We start from the raw sequence: 15,421 nt of genomic DNA on the forward strand, positions 1-15,421 counted from the left end.
GCAACAAGCTTTACGATTTTGATCCTTGAGTGTTATAAATCGGGAATTTTATATTTGAAAATCATTGTATGAGACTCTAGTACAACAAGCATCAGCTTGGAACTGTGTGTTATTTTAATCAGTCTTACCCTGGCAGAAAACACTCCTTCCCTCCAAGAAGAAGAAGTAGAGGTTTCTAGTATTGGATGGACTGCTGCCCTATGCTTCACAGCATTAAAAAGGTCAAAATTGGTGAAAATGTTTTGGATTAGATTTTGCCACTCTGCTACAAGTTGTGTCATTATTTATGCCTTTGATACGTAGTGGGATGAGGCTGGGAGTTAAGATTTCAGATGTGCCTAGGGCATGCTCAGGCAGCTTTTTGCCATCACGCTAGCGCATTTGCAATGAACCGTCATTCTTCAGCCCTCTCCTGAGCTGAGGCACCGTCAGCACGTACATGCACAATGCTGGTCTAACGCATAACACTGTGTTACTGGTGGTTACTGCAGCAGTAGCGACGTGTGGCCGTCTGACAGGGTAATGTGTCTGGCAGAATGAGGCGATGCTCTAAATGAGTCAGATAATGCAACACGGGGTCTGTTTGGCTTGTTGCCACCGTGGTGCACGGATTATCCACCCTATACGCCTCTGTATTCATTCCCGGACTCCCGTCAGCAGTGAAAGAATGCTTTCCCTCCAAGAAGAAATGGGGTTGAGAAACTGGTTCCATTTATGCCGTTCTCCTTAGGCCTGTCCCACAAACCGTGGTACAGGCTGAGTGCACCAGGGTTCGGTCCCTTCTGCTGGGGGGCTGTACAATGAGAGGGACAGCAGTGAGGACCAGGGAATGGATAGAGAGTTGACCAGACGGAGAACAAGCCATAAATAAGGGAAGCTATCCGTGAGTTGGTCTTCTTTAGCACTGGTTCTGTCAGGAGGAGGATGTCCCACTTCCCTGATCTTAGATGCAGCTGCATAAGAAAGGGCCTTTACCCTGCAAGAGCTGGGCTGGCTGAGGCTACAACCTACACACAAAGACATTTTGATGTCTCAGTCCGGAAAATGCCATTACAGAATTATGGGCAAAATGTGCATCCATTTTGGAAAAATCGTTTTAGATGATAAAGAACATGGGTTAATGAAATCTAAACAAAAATGGTTTTTATTTTAACTGGGATGATAGGCATTCTTTTAACTTTGAGAAAGCACCTTGTTCTTTAAAGCAGTGGCCGCTTTCTTAAAGGAAAGGGAAAGGTACTTAAAAAAGAACAAGCAGAAACAAGCAAGCTCTTCCCTCTCTTCCCCTTGGCATCCCATAAAGGCTGGAAAAAGCCCCACACTTGCTTCTGTTGTCCTAAAAGCGGATTCGGTACATGGTGTGCAAGAGAACAATCTCACACAGGCGGCAGAGATAATGTTTTGTTCTGCGCAGGGTGCTCCGTGGACTTTGCACAAATCAAGCACGCCAGATTCATCAGCTGTGTCCCTTTTATACAGTAACAGTTGCATCTAATTTATCAAACTACTCCTACCTAATACATATTCAAACTATCTGATGCATGTGCGTAGCAGGACGTAACCCTGACGCATCAGGTGCCTTCTCCGCACGTGCGTGGGTCTCGGCTGGTCTTCGGTGGTCCTTTGAGGAGGTATCCCCTCCTCGCTTTGACCACTCAGTCGCTCTGTATCGGGTCAGTGGTTCATTTTCCTGCCAAGAGGGACGCACCATCCATGAGGAAGGACAGAAAGGATCAGCATTGGTGCTCCAGGTGAGGCATCGTTAAACAGGAAGACTGGAAAAGACCAGGCTGATCTTGGCTAACTGACTGAATTTAGAACAGGACTTTCTAATCTACCACAGGGTTTTCTGCATCTGACATCACTTCCAGCGGTACCTGGGCTCGTGGCACCGGTGCCGTGTTGTCGGCACTGGTGACTGCGGACCTTGATGCTCCTAGCTGCTGAAGTCAGTGTGATCAGGCCCGAGAGCTCGTGGGTGAGGGAAGTCGGAACTGGAAAAGGCTTCTCCGTTTTTCCTCCTCCCGCCGGGCATTTTTGTGCTACTTACCCACTCCCTCCCCAAAAGGGGGAATCTCCTCTGCCCCGGTGCTGCTTGTCCTGCTGCTGGCTTTGCTTTATTAGCGATTTACTTTCTTGGAGATGATAAGTTTGTATCAAAATACTGCATAGACACCAGGTGCTCCTGGGATCGATAGTTGCTGTTACCGCTTGTTGGCAATTACAGTTGCACTGGCTCGAGAGAGAGAGCGCTACCGAGCTAGATACACAGCCCCCACGCCCCCCCCGCACACACACACACGGACACTTGCTTTTTGAACCCCGGGCCCACTTGCTAGCGGGGACCTGGCGGCAACCTGTGGCAGAGCGGAGCGGTTCAGGGGAGGAAGCCCCCATGGCCGTGTGTCCGTCCGTTTCTTCTGCCTGGGGAAGGAAGGGGCGGCCGAGGGGGATGCGATGCCGTCCCCCAGCGCCTGGAGGGGGGGCGACACCCCCGCCCCGCCGCTGTCAGTCAGTCCGTCCCCCCCCCGCTGTGAGGGCAGCGCTGTCAGTCCGTCCCGGGGCGGACCAAAGGGGGTCCTCCCGTGCCCCCGCCGCAGGGGGGGTCGCCGCCAGGACAGAGCCGGCCCCGGCCCCGGCCCCGGCCCCGGCCCCGGCCCCAGCGCAGCCCCGGGGCTCTCCCGAGGCCCTTCCCGGGCCCCAGCGCAGCCTGCCGGGACAAGGGGGACCCGAGGACGGACGGAGTGGCGGGTGGCTCCCGGCGGAGAGAGCTTCCTCCAGAGGAGAACCCTCGTCTCCGGGAGCTTCCTTGGAGCAGCCTGGGGCCGCTGCCCGGCTGTCACTGCAACCGGCAGTCGGTCGCCGAGGCGAGCTGCCCCGGAGCCGGCCCGGCCCGCAGCGGAGCGGAGCGGAGCGGAGCGGCAGGTCTCGGCCCAGGGGCCGCGCCACCCCCAGCCCTTTCCGAAACGAAGGAAAAAGGAAAGGAAAGGGGAAAGGAAAAGGAAAGGGAAAGGAAAAGGAAAAGGAAAGGAAAGGGAAAGGGAAAGGGAAAGGAAAAGGAAAAGGAAAGGAAAGGGAAAGGGAAAGGGAAAGGGAAAGGGAAAGGGAAAGGGAAAGGGAAAGGAAAAGGGAAAGGGAAAGGGAAAGGGAAAGGGAAAGGGAAAGGGAAAGGGAAAGGGAAAGGGAAAGGGAAAGGGAAAGGAAAAGAAAAAGGGAAAGGGAAAGGGAAAGGGAAAGGGAAAGGGAAAGGAAAGGAAAGGAAAGGACAGGGAAAAGGAAAGGATAGGGAAAAGGAAAGAAAAAGGAAAGGGAAAGGAAAAGGAAAGGAAAAGGAAAGGAAAAGGAAAAGGAAAGGGAAAAGGAAAGGAAAAGGAAAAGGAAAGGACAGGGAAAAGGAAAGGACAGGGAAAAGGAAAGAAAAAGGACAGGGAAAAGGAAAGGAAAAGGAAAGAAAAAGGAACGGGAAAGGAAAAGGAAAGGAAAGGAAAAGGAAAAGGAAAGGACAGGGAAAAGGAAAGGAAAGGGAAAGGAAAGGGGAAAGGAAAGGAAAAAGGAAAGGAGGCGAGGCCAGGCTGGGGGCGGCAGGTGAACCCCCTCCTCGCCTTGCCAGGTGCCTGAGGCTCCGGAGGTGGAAGGCCAGTCCAGGAAGGCTGTGGCGCTCGGACCAGCTACGCCAGAGGTGTTGCCACGGTCAGAAAGGCCTACCCCCTACCCTACGACCGCCTCCCCGAGGAAGCAAAGACGGCTTAGGGGTGTGGGTGACTCCCTTCTGAGGGGAACAGAGGGTCCGAGATGCCGGACAGAGCCTCCTCTTAGGGAAGCCTGCTGCCTCCCCGGGGCCCGGGTTCAGGGCAGCACTGGGAAACTTCCTAGCCTGGGACGGCCCACGGGCTATTGCCCACTACTGCTCTTCCGCCTGGGTGGCGACGAAGCTGCAACGCGTGGTCCGAGGGCGATCGAAAGAGACTTTGGGGCCTTGGGATGGTTGGGAGGGGAATCTGGAACACGGGTTATTTTTCCCTCTCTCCTTCCAGTTGCGGGCAGCGGCACTGGAAGAAAGAGACGGACCCGGTCCGTTAATACGTGGGTCGTGGCTGGTGTCCCCGCCAGACTTTTGGGTTTTTCGATAATGGGGTGGCCGGCACGGCCCCAGGCCTGCTGGTGTCAGATGGGATTCACCTTTCTCAAAGGGAGAAGGGGGTCTTGGCTCACGAGCTAGCGGGCCTCCTTGGCAGAGCTTTAACCTACACTCGAAGGGATGTTACAGAGGCACGCACAATCAAATCCCACAGGTGTTAAAGCTCAGCTTTATTCTTTAGTAAAAAGTTAGTTAGAACTCCGGTAACATTTTGTAAACCACAGGCTCAATGATGTAAGGGGAATTAATACTACACAACCGACTTCTTAAGAATTCTTAAGATTTAAAATGATGACTCAAAATGCGCGTATCACTCACCTAAAAGATGAGGGCTCTCTACCTCGAGGAGTTACCTCGGGCGGTGTCCCGACCCAAGGGGGAGTCCCTGACTGCAGATCCGCTGCTCTCGGGAGGACTGATTCCAAAATGTCCTCCGGCGGGACCCTCTTTATACCCTTGTCGAATCTGATCTGCGATCTCCGGTACTGAAAGCAGAGGGCTCTGGGAGATGCCTGGGAGTCACAGGTGGATTCCGGAGGGGAGAGCTTCCTCCAAAAAAGAAAAAAACCTCAAGGGTAGCTTCCCTGGAGGAGTCTGGGGCTGATACCTGAGATCTTAGGTAGGTAAAGCAGAGGACAAAAGCCTCTGGGAGGTGACTGGGAGGAGGCTCAGGCAGCTGCCGGAGTTGAGCTGTATCTAAAGGAGAAAAAAATACCTGGAGTAACTTACTTGGAGGAGTCTGGGGCTGCTACCTGGGATCTCTGGTCCCAAAAGCAGAGGTCAAAAGACTTTGGGAGATGCCTGGGAGGAGTCTCAGATGGATCGTGGAGTGGAGAGCTTCCAACAAAGGAGAAAAACCATCTTGGGTAGCTTCCTTGGAGGAATCTGTGCTGCTACCTGAGATGTTAGGTATGTAAAGCAGAGGTCAAAAGACTGGGAGATGCCTGGGAGGAGTCTCAGGTGGCTGGCAGAGTTGAGAGATTTATCTAAAGGAGAAAAAAAATATGTCGAGTAACATACTTGGAGGAGTCTGAGGCAGGTAGCTGCGATCTCCGGTACCAAAAGCAGAGGTCAGAAGACTCTGAGAGAGAACTGGGAGGAGTCTTGGGTTGATCCTGGAGGAGACAGTTTCCTGCAAAAGAGAAAAATCATCTTGGGTACCTGCCTTGGAGAATCCAGGGCTGCTACCTGGGATCTGAGGTCCCTACAAGAAAAGGCCAAAAGACTCTGGGAGATGCCTCGGGGGAGCCTCAGGTGGACCCTGGAGGAAAGAGCTTCCTCCAAAGGAGAAAAATCATCTTGGGTAGGTGCCTTGGAGAAGTCTGGGGCTGCTACCCACGATCTCAGGTGCCTAAAAGGGAGGTTAAAAGCCTCTTGCGGTTGCTGGGAGGAGTCACAGGTGGATCCCAGAGGGGACAGCTTCCTCTGAAAAAGAAAAAACCTCAAGGGTAGCTTCCTTGGAGGAGTCTGGGTCTGATATGTGAGATAGTTACGTAAAGCAGAGGTCAAAAGACTCTGGGAGATGCCTGGGAGGAGTCCTGGATCGATCCTGGAGGAGAGAGCTTCCTGCAGAAGAGAAAAATCACCTTGGATAGCTTCCTTGGATGAGTCTGGGGCTGCTACCCGGGATCTCAAGTCCCTAAAAGAGACAGCAAAAGACTCTGGGAGTTGCTGGGAGGAGTCACAGGTGGATCCCGGAGGGGAGAGCTTCCTCCAAAAAAGAAAAAAAAAAATCTCAAGGATAGCTTCCTTGGCAGAGGCTGCAGCTGCTTCCTGGGATCTGATGTCCCTATAAGAAAAGGAGAAGGGTGAATGTTAAATTTCCCTGAGCAGAACTAGCACAACAGTCTAGGGGGAAAAAAAAAAAAAAAAATCGAAACTGGGACTATAACAGGGTAGGAGACTGAGCCGTTTGTCAGACAGGGCTCTGAAATTTAATAGAAGCCATTAGGGCATGTGGAGAACTAGGGGTAAATTGGTAAACTGGACTAAAAGTGCAAGAATGCAGGCAGAGACCTGAGGAGCATCCCAGTGATTTTGGGGGACTCAGACAAGCTCTGCTAACAGAATTTTAATGATGCACTTGCACTTGCATCAAATGGCCCCTGATAGCAGAAACAAAAAAAAAAAAAAAAGAAAGAGGAAAAAAAAGAAGAGGAGCAAAGCAACAAGAGGCTGATTTATTGGCAGTTGCTTTTGCAAGGAGTTTACAAGTGAGATAAGGATTAGGAAGAAAGATGATCAGGTACAGGGTCTGAACTAAGACCTAGAAAAAGAGAAGGAGAATGTGAAGGAACACTAGAAGAAAATGTTACTATTGTGGAAATCTGGGATATGTGCAGCAAGAAAAATATTTTTCTAAACATGTCCCTGAATGACCAGGGAAGTTAATGGATGAGGTAGTGCGTTTGGCTACAGCAGTCAAGAAGAGGAAAGGGTTAAGGAAGAGGGATGTTAAAGGAAAGAGGAATCAAGTGTACTTGTGGCTGTGCTGAGAGAAGCCTTTGAAGTGAGCAGGGGGAGAGGACCGATGGGGACCGGAGGAACCTCTCCCAGCAGAACCTAAGCTGGTTAAAGCAAAGCTGGGAGATGAGGAAACAGAATTTTTAGTCAACACTGGGGCTACGTATTCGGTCTTCAATACACTAGAAGGAAATTTAAGTAACAAAAGCATAAATGTCATTGGTGCGACAGGGACTCGTGAGACCTGGCCATTTTTCAAATCCCTGAAATTTAAACTTGGAAAACAATGGGTTACTCACCAGATTTTATATTTGCCAAATTCTCTGAAAACTTTACTGGGTAGAGATTTACTTGAAAAGGTAGAAGCTGAAATCAGATTCAAGGATGGGGAAGTTGCAATTTTAATCCCAGAATCTAAATATGTTGAAGCCGTAGTTTTGTTGTTACAGGATACAAATCCCAAAAGGGACAAGGTACCTCGAGAAACAGAAGATGCAGTGATCCCCATCGTTTGGGCAGGAGAAGTTCCAAGAAGGTCTAAGAGAGCGGAACCAGTAAGAATCGATCTAAAACCAGGATCGTCACCAGTAAGAATTAAACAACACCCTTTAAAATTAGAAGTGAGAACTGGCTTGGTACCAATAGTTCAAAAATTCTTAAAATGTAAGTTGCTAACAGAATGTGAGTCAAAATATAATACACCTATCTTACCAGTAAAGAAAGCTAACGGAAAAGATTACCGTTTAGTCCAGGATCTTAGAGCACTAAATCAGAGAGTACAAGATACACATCCAGTAGTTGCAAACCTGTATACGTTACTAACTACCCTCACCAGTGAACAAAGCTTTTTGCTTTTGAGTGGGAAAATCCTGAAACAGGGCGAAAGACACAATATACTTGGACAGTTCTCCCACAAGGCTTCAAGAATAGCCCAACTATTTTTGGAAATCAGCTGGTGAATGAATTAGAGATTTGGAGAAAAGAAAATGGACAGGGAACTGTATTACAGTATGGAGATGACATCTTAATTGCAGCGGAATCTCGGGAAATTACTGTGTATGTACCACATACGGTAGTCACAGTTTTGGAACAAAAAGGGGGGCATTGGTTGTCCCTCAGCCGTATGCTGAAATACCAAGTGGTACAGCTAGAACAAGATGACATTGATCTCAAGACTACTGCAGTTACAAATCCTGCAGTGTTCCTCTCCACTGATTGAGCGGAGAGTTCACCAGAACACGATTGCTTACAAACTGTAGAGGAAATATATGCTAGCCGTCAGGATCTTAAAGACGCTCTGTTAGAAAATCCAGACTGGGAGTTATATGCTGACGGCAGTAGTTTTGTTCGCGATGGGAAGAGACTGTCAGGATACGCTGTGACGACCTTAGATGGCATAGTAGAGGCACGAGCCTTATCTCCCAAAACATCAGCCCAAAAGGCAGAACTAATGGCCTTAACTTGAGCATTGGCACTGAGTGAAGGGAGAAAGGTTAATATTTGGACAGATTCTAAGTATGCTTTTGGAGTTGTACATGCCCATGGAGCCATCTGGAAAGAGAGAGGACTACTATCAGCACAAGGAACTGAAATCAAGCATGCTGCACAAATACGAGAACTATTACAGAGCATTCAAAAGCCGATGGTGGTAGCAATAATGCATTGCAAAGCCCACCAAAAAGGAAATAGTGAAACTATAAAAGGAAATTGGAAGGCCGATTGTCTTGCTAAAAAGGCAGCTCTAAAGGAGCCAAAATTTGAAGAGGCTTTAATTCCAGGGCCTCGTTTAGAATTACCACCACCAAAATGTACTGAGAAGGAAGATTAACTAGCAGAACAGATAGACTGCTCCAAAAATGGACAAGGTTGGTGGATAACACCGCTATTGATTCCTGAAAGAATGATGGAAACTTTGCTCAAGAGATTACATCAGGAGATGCATACAGGATTGACAATAACTGCGAAAAGAAATATTTTTGGACCAAAGATACAAAGGGTAGCAGACATGGTAGTGAAAAAAGTGTACCATCTGCTGTGCTAATAACCCAAAAATTGGGAAAAAGGTTATAGGAGGAATTGTGAAACAAGGAATAACTCCTGGGGAATACTGGCAAATAGATTGTTCAGAGCTACCTAGGTATAACCAATATAAATATTTATTGATATTGGTAGATACTTTTTCTGGCTGGCCAGAGGCTTTCCCTTGCCGTACCAACAAAGAGCTAGAGAGGTAATTAGAATCTTATTGAAGGAAATAATACCCCGATTTGGTATTCCAGAAGGAATCTCCTCTGATAATGGGCCTCATTTTATTGCAGAAGTCATGCAAGGGCTTTCTAAATTTTTACAGATTAAGTGGGAATTACACACCCCTTGGAGGCCACAATCAAGTGGGAAGCTAGAAAGAATGAATCAAACTCTTAAAAGGCAACTTGCTAAACTGTGTCAAGAAAACACACCTTAAATGGGTAGAAATTTTACCTATAGCTCTTTTACGAATTCGAGTAACTCCTAGGGTCAAAGAGAAAGTAAGTCCTTTTAAGGTTGTTTATGGGAAAGCATATCCCATGAATCTTTCTAACATCACAGGAGACCAAATGCGTATAAAAGGGCAGGCTGATGTTAAAGAGTATTTGATTTCTCTTTCGCATGCTTTATCTTCACTACACAGGTATCTGAATCAGAAGGTCTCTCTCCTGTTGGATAAAGGCGGAAAGGACCTTACACCATGTTACTGAAAACCTATACTGCAGCCAAAGTAGAAGGAATGGACTCCTGGATTCATTACACGCGAGTGAAAAGAGCACCAGAACCAGATCAGGAAAAGTGGACAGCCACAGACTGGGAAACTCAAATTTCAGCTAATCTGAGACCATTGAACTTTGAGAGAATGAAGAACCTGAATATTATAATATCCCATTTGGTACTAGCAGTAGGTCAAGAGAATTTGGTTTTACAGCTTATCCAGTCCTTTGGGCAAATCCAGAATGTTAGCGTAACCGCTCGTCTCCCTCCACCTGAGTTGGCAGACAATCCTTTAAATTGGGGACTATTACCTTCGGACTTAGAAAAAAGTTTTTCTAAGAAAGAAAAAGAACAACAATGGAAATAGGGTGGTTAAATAACATATTACATGGAACAGGATCCTCCCTTACTGGATGGCTGGCAAACCTAATTTAAACTTCGATCACTGTTGTCATTACTACACTCATACTTTGTGTTGTTTTAAGTTCTGTCAAGAGACTGGTTTTACAAGCCACGGCTAGAGCATATAGAACGATAAAATGAAGTAGTGAGACTCATGAGACTCATATGAAGAGAACTCATAGTCCCAAAGGGGGGAAATGATGTACTTAAGAAATTATGTACTTAAGCCACATGAAAAAGGCCACAAAGGTCTTGTGAAGCAAGATCCCCTTTGTATAACCAATGCATGCCTTGCTAACAACTGTGCCCCTGAAGAAGAACTAAAAGACTGATAAGAAGGGAACATCCTACCCCAGGAGGCGCCGAAAAGTTGAATAATTATAATAGGCATGAAGTCAGAAAAATCTTTGAAAACTGGAGGAAAGGTAAAGGTGGCAGGGGGAGATCATGACCACCAACTCAACTCCACACCAAAAAGACTTACCCCCCCACTCTCTCCTTGAGCATGCGCTGTAGAAGAAAAGAACGCTGTACCTTTAATTCCAAGCAGGGAAACTTTAGTCCAATAGGAACTATGCTAGATAAGCTACTCCCAGTAATAGTTTTGGGAAGAACTTTGGAAATCGAATATATATAACTGAACTGTATAAATTGCTTGCCCGTTTAGGCATGAGGGGTGCTAGCGTTGCGGATTACCACCTAGCCCCCATCTTTGCGTAAACATAAATTGGAATAAAATACTTCTGCTCTGTGTCTCTATTGGCATTTTGCACACCAGGTAAACGACCCCACTTTTGGGACAGCAGTGGGGCAGGCAAAGCACCGCATCCCGCAGGCCGAGGGGCTCAGGCACCCACGTCGCTGCCGGAGGATTGCCGGCAAGAGGTTTGGCATCTGGAGAGGGGCTGCTGGGCCAGGGTGCCCAGGCATCCACCCCACTCCCCCAGCCGCAGCCACGAGTGCTCTCAGTGCTGGAGCAGAGGCCGTAGCAGCTGCCTGTGCCCAAGCCTGTCCCCAGCGGAGGGAAGACTTTGCTGGCGAGGAGCAATCCAGTGAAGGCGTTGCCGAAATTGCTGGGCTTGAAGTTGCTGCCGGGCCAGGAGGGTGCCGAGGGATCCTTGTGCAGGAGGAGGGGTGGCAACGCCTGGGCACCGTTCCGCTCCGGGGAGCTGCAGAGCAGGGAGTCCCCGAGGCCGTCGGGGAAGGTCACGGCCACCGCCTGCGCTTTCCAACCCGGCTGGTCCACCAGCTCGTCTGCCACCTCCCTCTCGGCCCCGGGTGTCTTCTCGGAGCCCTTCCCGCAGAGCCGGACCACGCTGATGCTCTCGCCACGCGGACAGCTCTGGCGGCCGAGGTCCTCAAGGCTCCTCAAGGCTGAAGCGCTCCCCAGGCTCTTGTACTGCACCAGTGCGCAGTGCTGAGTACCATAGTACTGCCTACATCTGATCATGCGCAATGGTTCTTCATTTGAGTCGAAGGGCTGCTTTTGCAACCACCGATCCATTTGAAATTCTGTTGGCTGACCTTCAAGTCTTGTTTGTCATCCTTGTTCTTTGATCTTGGAGCTTAACATGGTTTCAGTCATATATGGTCAGTTTCAATATTAATCTTATCTAATGTACAGGAACATCCAGTCATAAGAGCAAAGAACTGTAAAACTTAGGAGTAACTACCTCTACTAGTTAATTACTTGGCTACACTTCTGTCTATTTTTTCAGTCATAGTGTTAGTATAAGATTTCTAATAATTATTTACCAAATCTCACTTTTACAGTCATCTAGCAGCAAACCAGTTTCCATGGCTGGTACAAAATATTAAGACCAAAAAATATTTAGACGTACCATACAGAATGTATGGACATATGCTATCACCCACCGCCTCACTTTGGTGCCCTCCTCGTTCACCTCCAGCAGCTCTGAGAACTGCAGGGCGTAGAGCGTCAGCCACCAGTCATGCGTCAGGTATTCCACCTGAGGGAGAGAGGGGGCCACTGCGTCACTGTGAGTCTCCCCAGGCAGGGACCACCCTAAACCCATCATCCAGGCAGGCTGCAACCCCATCAACCTGAGGTCGTGGCAAGGCAATATCCCCCATTCAGGACTTGTGGGAGAAGGTCCCCTGTGCTCCCGGACCGTGGCAAGAAGACACAGCTTCCCTGTACATCACACCACCAGTGCTTCCCTGCAGTTTTTTAGTTAAGGGATGATCTCTCCCAGAGCAGCCTGGGGGAACCACGGGCAGAAGAGTTGAACCCAGCCCTGGGGCTGGGGTTTGAGGACTGCTCACCGCTTCCCCAGCCACGCTCCCTGGGTGGAGAACTGCTGCAGCACGTTGAAGGCAGAGAGCAGGGCCCAGCTCTACACCACCAGCGCTTTGCCAGGACACAGACAGCCTGAGCAGAGCCTGCACCTCCCCGTACACCTCACCGCAGACAGCCAGAGCACACCCAGACACCCAGGCACCCTCCACGTGGAGGCCACTTCCCACCCCGGCTGGCCAACGCAACGGGCTGCCTACCTTCTTCAAGAACGTCAGCAGTTTGACGCTGACGAAGCCCATCTTGTTCTTCTGGACATGTTTCAGGAGGAAAGCATCCTTGGCCAGGTTCTCGTCAGAGAGGTAGAACTCCACCTGGGACACCACCCTCCTGACCAGCTGCCGGTCAGGCATGGAGTAGCTGCAGTCCAAGAGATCAGCCCCCAAAACATCGCTCGCACCGCAGAAGCTCCCGGCAAAGCAGCAGGGACACGGGTGTGACTTGGTGGCCTTTGGGATGTGCAGCACTGCCCGGTCCCAGCCACAGCGGTGCAGATGGCAGAGTGTTGAGGAGCGGGCTGGCTCAGCTGCGCTCTGAAATGAAATAAAGTTTTATGGTTTTAGAAGTGCACTTCCCTTCACGCCCCCAGCATCGGTCCCCGCCACAAGCTACGCAGTACCTGGCCTCGCACAATCTTGCAGCCAGAGGTGCCTCACGAACAGAGAGCAATCTCTTTAATTAACAGGATACAGGCCAGGAGAGATCTTTGGCCTCCGGTTCACAGCAGTTGTCCCGACTCCCCCAGTCCACACACTGTTCACACGGCGGAAGCGAGAGGCCCGTGTTCCTACCAGGGTGTCCTTGCTAGTGCCAAATCCTCCAAGCACGAGGAGGGGATGTACTAACCCCATCCCTGGGGTCCCATAGAGCACAAACAGCCCCAGCACCCCGACACCGGACGTTGGGCAGAATCCAGTCCTTTTCTGGGAGCACGCGGCAGCGGGTGCTGTCTCCTCCTGGGTGTCACGCACCCAGGGAAAGCGCCGCCCCCTCCGAGGGGGATCCAGAGCTGCTGCTTTTCCCATCAGGAGACTAAAAGACCTGACAGCACTACTGGAGCGAGGGCTGGGGGAAAGCGTGCCACCGAGCGACACCGCGTGCCCTTCCTTTGCGCCCTCGAGGTCCTTTTTCTTATTTCTGCGTCACTCCGGTCAACGCAGCGAACGGAAGCACAGGCAATAGTCACAAATGCATTTGCCATCTGGTGCAATGAGGCTGTGGGTGCAGCTGCAGCTTGGTCCCCACTCAGCTCGGCTGAATCAACTTGTTCTTTTTCCCCCACCGGAAAAATACTGTTGAAAGCAAAGAGGATTTGCACCCGCAGACCCTGAGAGCCGCCTGTAGGCCCCGGGGGCACCCCAGCCTCCCTTAACCCTTTCCCTCCCCAGGAGGAGCTGGGGAGGCTCTTGGGGGTGGGGCGGAACACAGGGAGCCCCCGCATTCCTTCCGGGGAGACGCCAAAGAGTCCTTAGCAGCCAACAGCCAGAAGGGACCATGGCGCGGCCACCAATGCAGCTCCCACTGCCTGGGCCCTGGGGCCCCCCGGCGCCCCAGCTTTTCCAGCCATTCGTGCTCCCCGGAACCTTCTACCCTCGAGACAGGGACCGACCCCAACCCCTGCAGCCCAGGGACGCTCCTGCGGGGCAACAGCGGAGGTGACCGCCGGCCATCGCTCCTGTCTCTCTCTCTCAGGCTCAGCCAACCTGTGCCGCCTGCCCGCGCGGGAGCAGCCCTTCCCTGCAGCCCGGGCACCCCAGGCCCCCCAGGCACCACCAGCAGGTATGGCACCCCAGTCTGCTCTGGCACCTTCGCCATCCCCATCACACCCGTCCCCCCGGCGCTTTTCGCGTGGGGGTTCAGCAAGCCCCGGTGAGCATCCTTGCCCTCGCCCGGGCGGCGCGTGCCCAGTAAAGCCGATCTGCAGAGAATTCCCCAAATATTTGGGGCCATCTCTCCCGTTTCACCTAGATGCGAGTCTCCTCCCCGATTTGCAACCTCGTCCCACCGGCACAGCAGCTCACCCCGTGGGGATCGCCCCAGCCACAAGCTCCCCACGCCCCTGGCCCAGAGCTGGGGGATGTCGGCCATCGGGGCCGGCTCGGCGGGTGCCCCTGGAGAGTCCCCCCGGCCCAGCACGGCTCCCCCTCACCCACACAGGTCTGCAGACGGTTCCATGTGGCTGCTTCTTCGACCCCCGGGTCTTCCGCATCCAGCGGACAACCACCGACCTGCCTCCACCGGCCACCGCCACGCTCGGCCAAGGCGCCGCTTCTCTGCCGGGTACTGCCCTGTGGGGTCCCTGGGGCTGCGGGGCCCCCCTGGCCTGGGCAGACCCAGGGACCCCCCAGGGCCAACCACAATACCTCGCACCCTACGAAAATCAGAGGAGTGGGGTGGCCCCAGCCCCTCTGGAGCTGCCAGTGTCCATCCCCGGCTACCAGCACACCAAGGGGCAGTTGGCACAGATCAACATCTCCAGCACGGCCACCCCTGTGGGGGCACCCCTGGGCAGCGACGTCCCCCCCGGGCAGCGACGTCCCCCCCAGGCCCTGCGCTGACCCCCACAACCAAGCCCTTGGGGAGCCCGTAGGTGAACTTGCAGCGTCTGAGAAAGTGGCTCTCCAAGAGGCCCTAGTGCTCTTTGGTCGCTCCCTGGATGGGGTGGGGGTCAGCCAGCATGCTCCCAGCAGGAGCTCCATGCCCGAGGACGCTGGTGGCACTGGCACAGCCACCCCCAACTGCGACTTCAGCTCGCTCTCACTGCCTGAGGAGCTGCTCACCCCTGACTACCGCATCCCCGCGCTCAGCGACATCATGCTGAGCCTCAAAATATTCAACGTCATCGGGATGGAGCCCCAGGAGCCGTGGCAGGATGCCGGGATGGACCTGCCACCATCCCCGCCTGCCGTGGCAGACAAGCCGAGGAAGAGGCAGGCGCAGAGCTCCTTGCCAATGCCACCCAGCAAGCGCAGGGCTCTCGCAGCCAACGTGGGGGTGTGAGGGGGGGCTTAGACAAGGGTGAGATGGAGATGGGGGGAGTGGAGGGGGAGAGAGGAGGGGTGGGGTATATGGCAGGGGGGGCTAGGGAGGGGTCAGACCAGCTTTGATGGGACCTTTTCTCTTATCTTTTCAATTAAAAGCTGTTTCTCCAGAACTGCTCTGCGCCTGTGTGGGAGGGGGAGGAGAGCAGGGGGCACTGGGAAAGAGCATCCACGAGGTGCAAAAGCCCCGCTGAGCCCCAAATCCGAGCTGGGGAAAGCCCCGAGGGGAACCGAGCCACCCCAGGGCCGAGTCACCACCAGCGGGGCAGGCAACGGTGGGGCGGGACGCGGACGACTCCCCTCTCCCCTTCCCCA

The 15,421-nt window shown here is 52.0% G+C and overlaps 2 protein-coding genes across 2 annotated transcripts; one reads left to right on the forward strand and one right to left on the reverse strand.

Annotated features, from left to right (window-relative positions):
- Positions 1–372: 372 nt before the first annotated feature.
- LOC128137960 (uncharacterized) lies at positions 373–12,604 on the reverse strand (the record flags this gene model as incomplete). Its single annotated transcript, XM_052779219.1, has 7 exons — positions 373–549; positions 1,878–1,940; positions 2,358–2,545; positions 5,159–5,270; positions 10,524–11,165; positions 11,578–11,718; positions 12,266–12,604. Coding segments are annotated over 7 exons (1,662 nt in total), but the record flags the coding sequence as incomplete, so codon positions are not given.
- A 670-nt stretch (positions 12,605–13,274) lies between these two features.
- LOC128137961 (proline-rich protein 22-like) lies at positions 13,275–15,077 on the forward strand. The gene is given in 4 exon segments (XM_052779220.1): positions 13,275–13,302; positions 13,758–13,844; positions 14,034–14,578; positions 14,580–15,077. Coding segments are annotated over 4 exon segments (1,158 nt in total).
- Positions 15,078–15,421: the final 344 nt, after the last annotated feature.

The sequence above is a fragment of the Harpia harpyja genome (genome assembly GCF_026419915.1).
Source record: "Harpia harpyja isolate bHarHar1 chromosome 23 unlocalized genomic scaffold, bHarHar1 primary haplotype SUPER_23_unloc_8, whole genome shotgun sequence".
Taxonomy (NCBI): Eukaryota; Metazoa; Chordata; class Aves; order Accipitriformes; family Accipitridae; genus Harpia; species Harpia harpyja.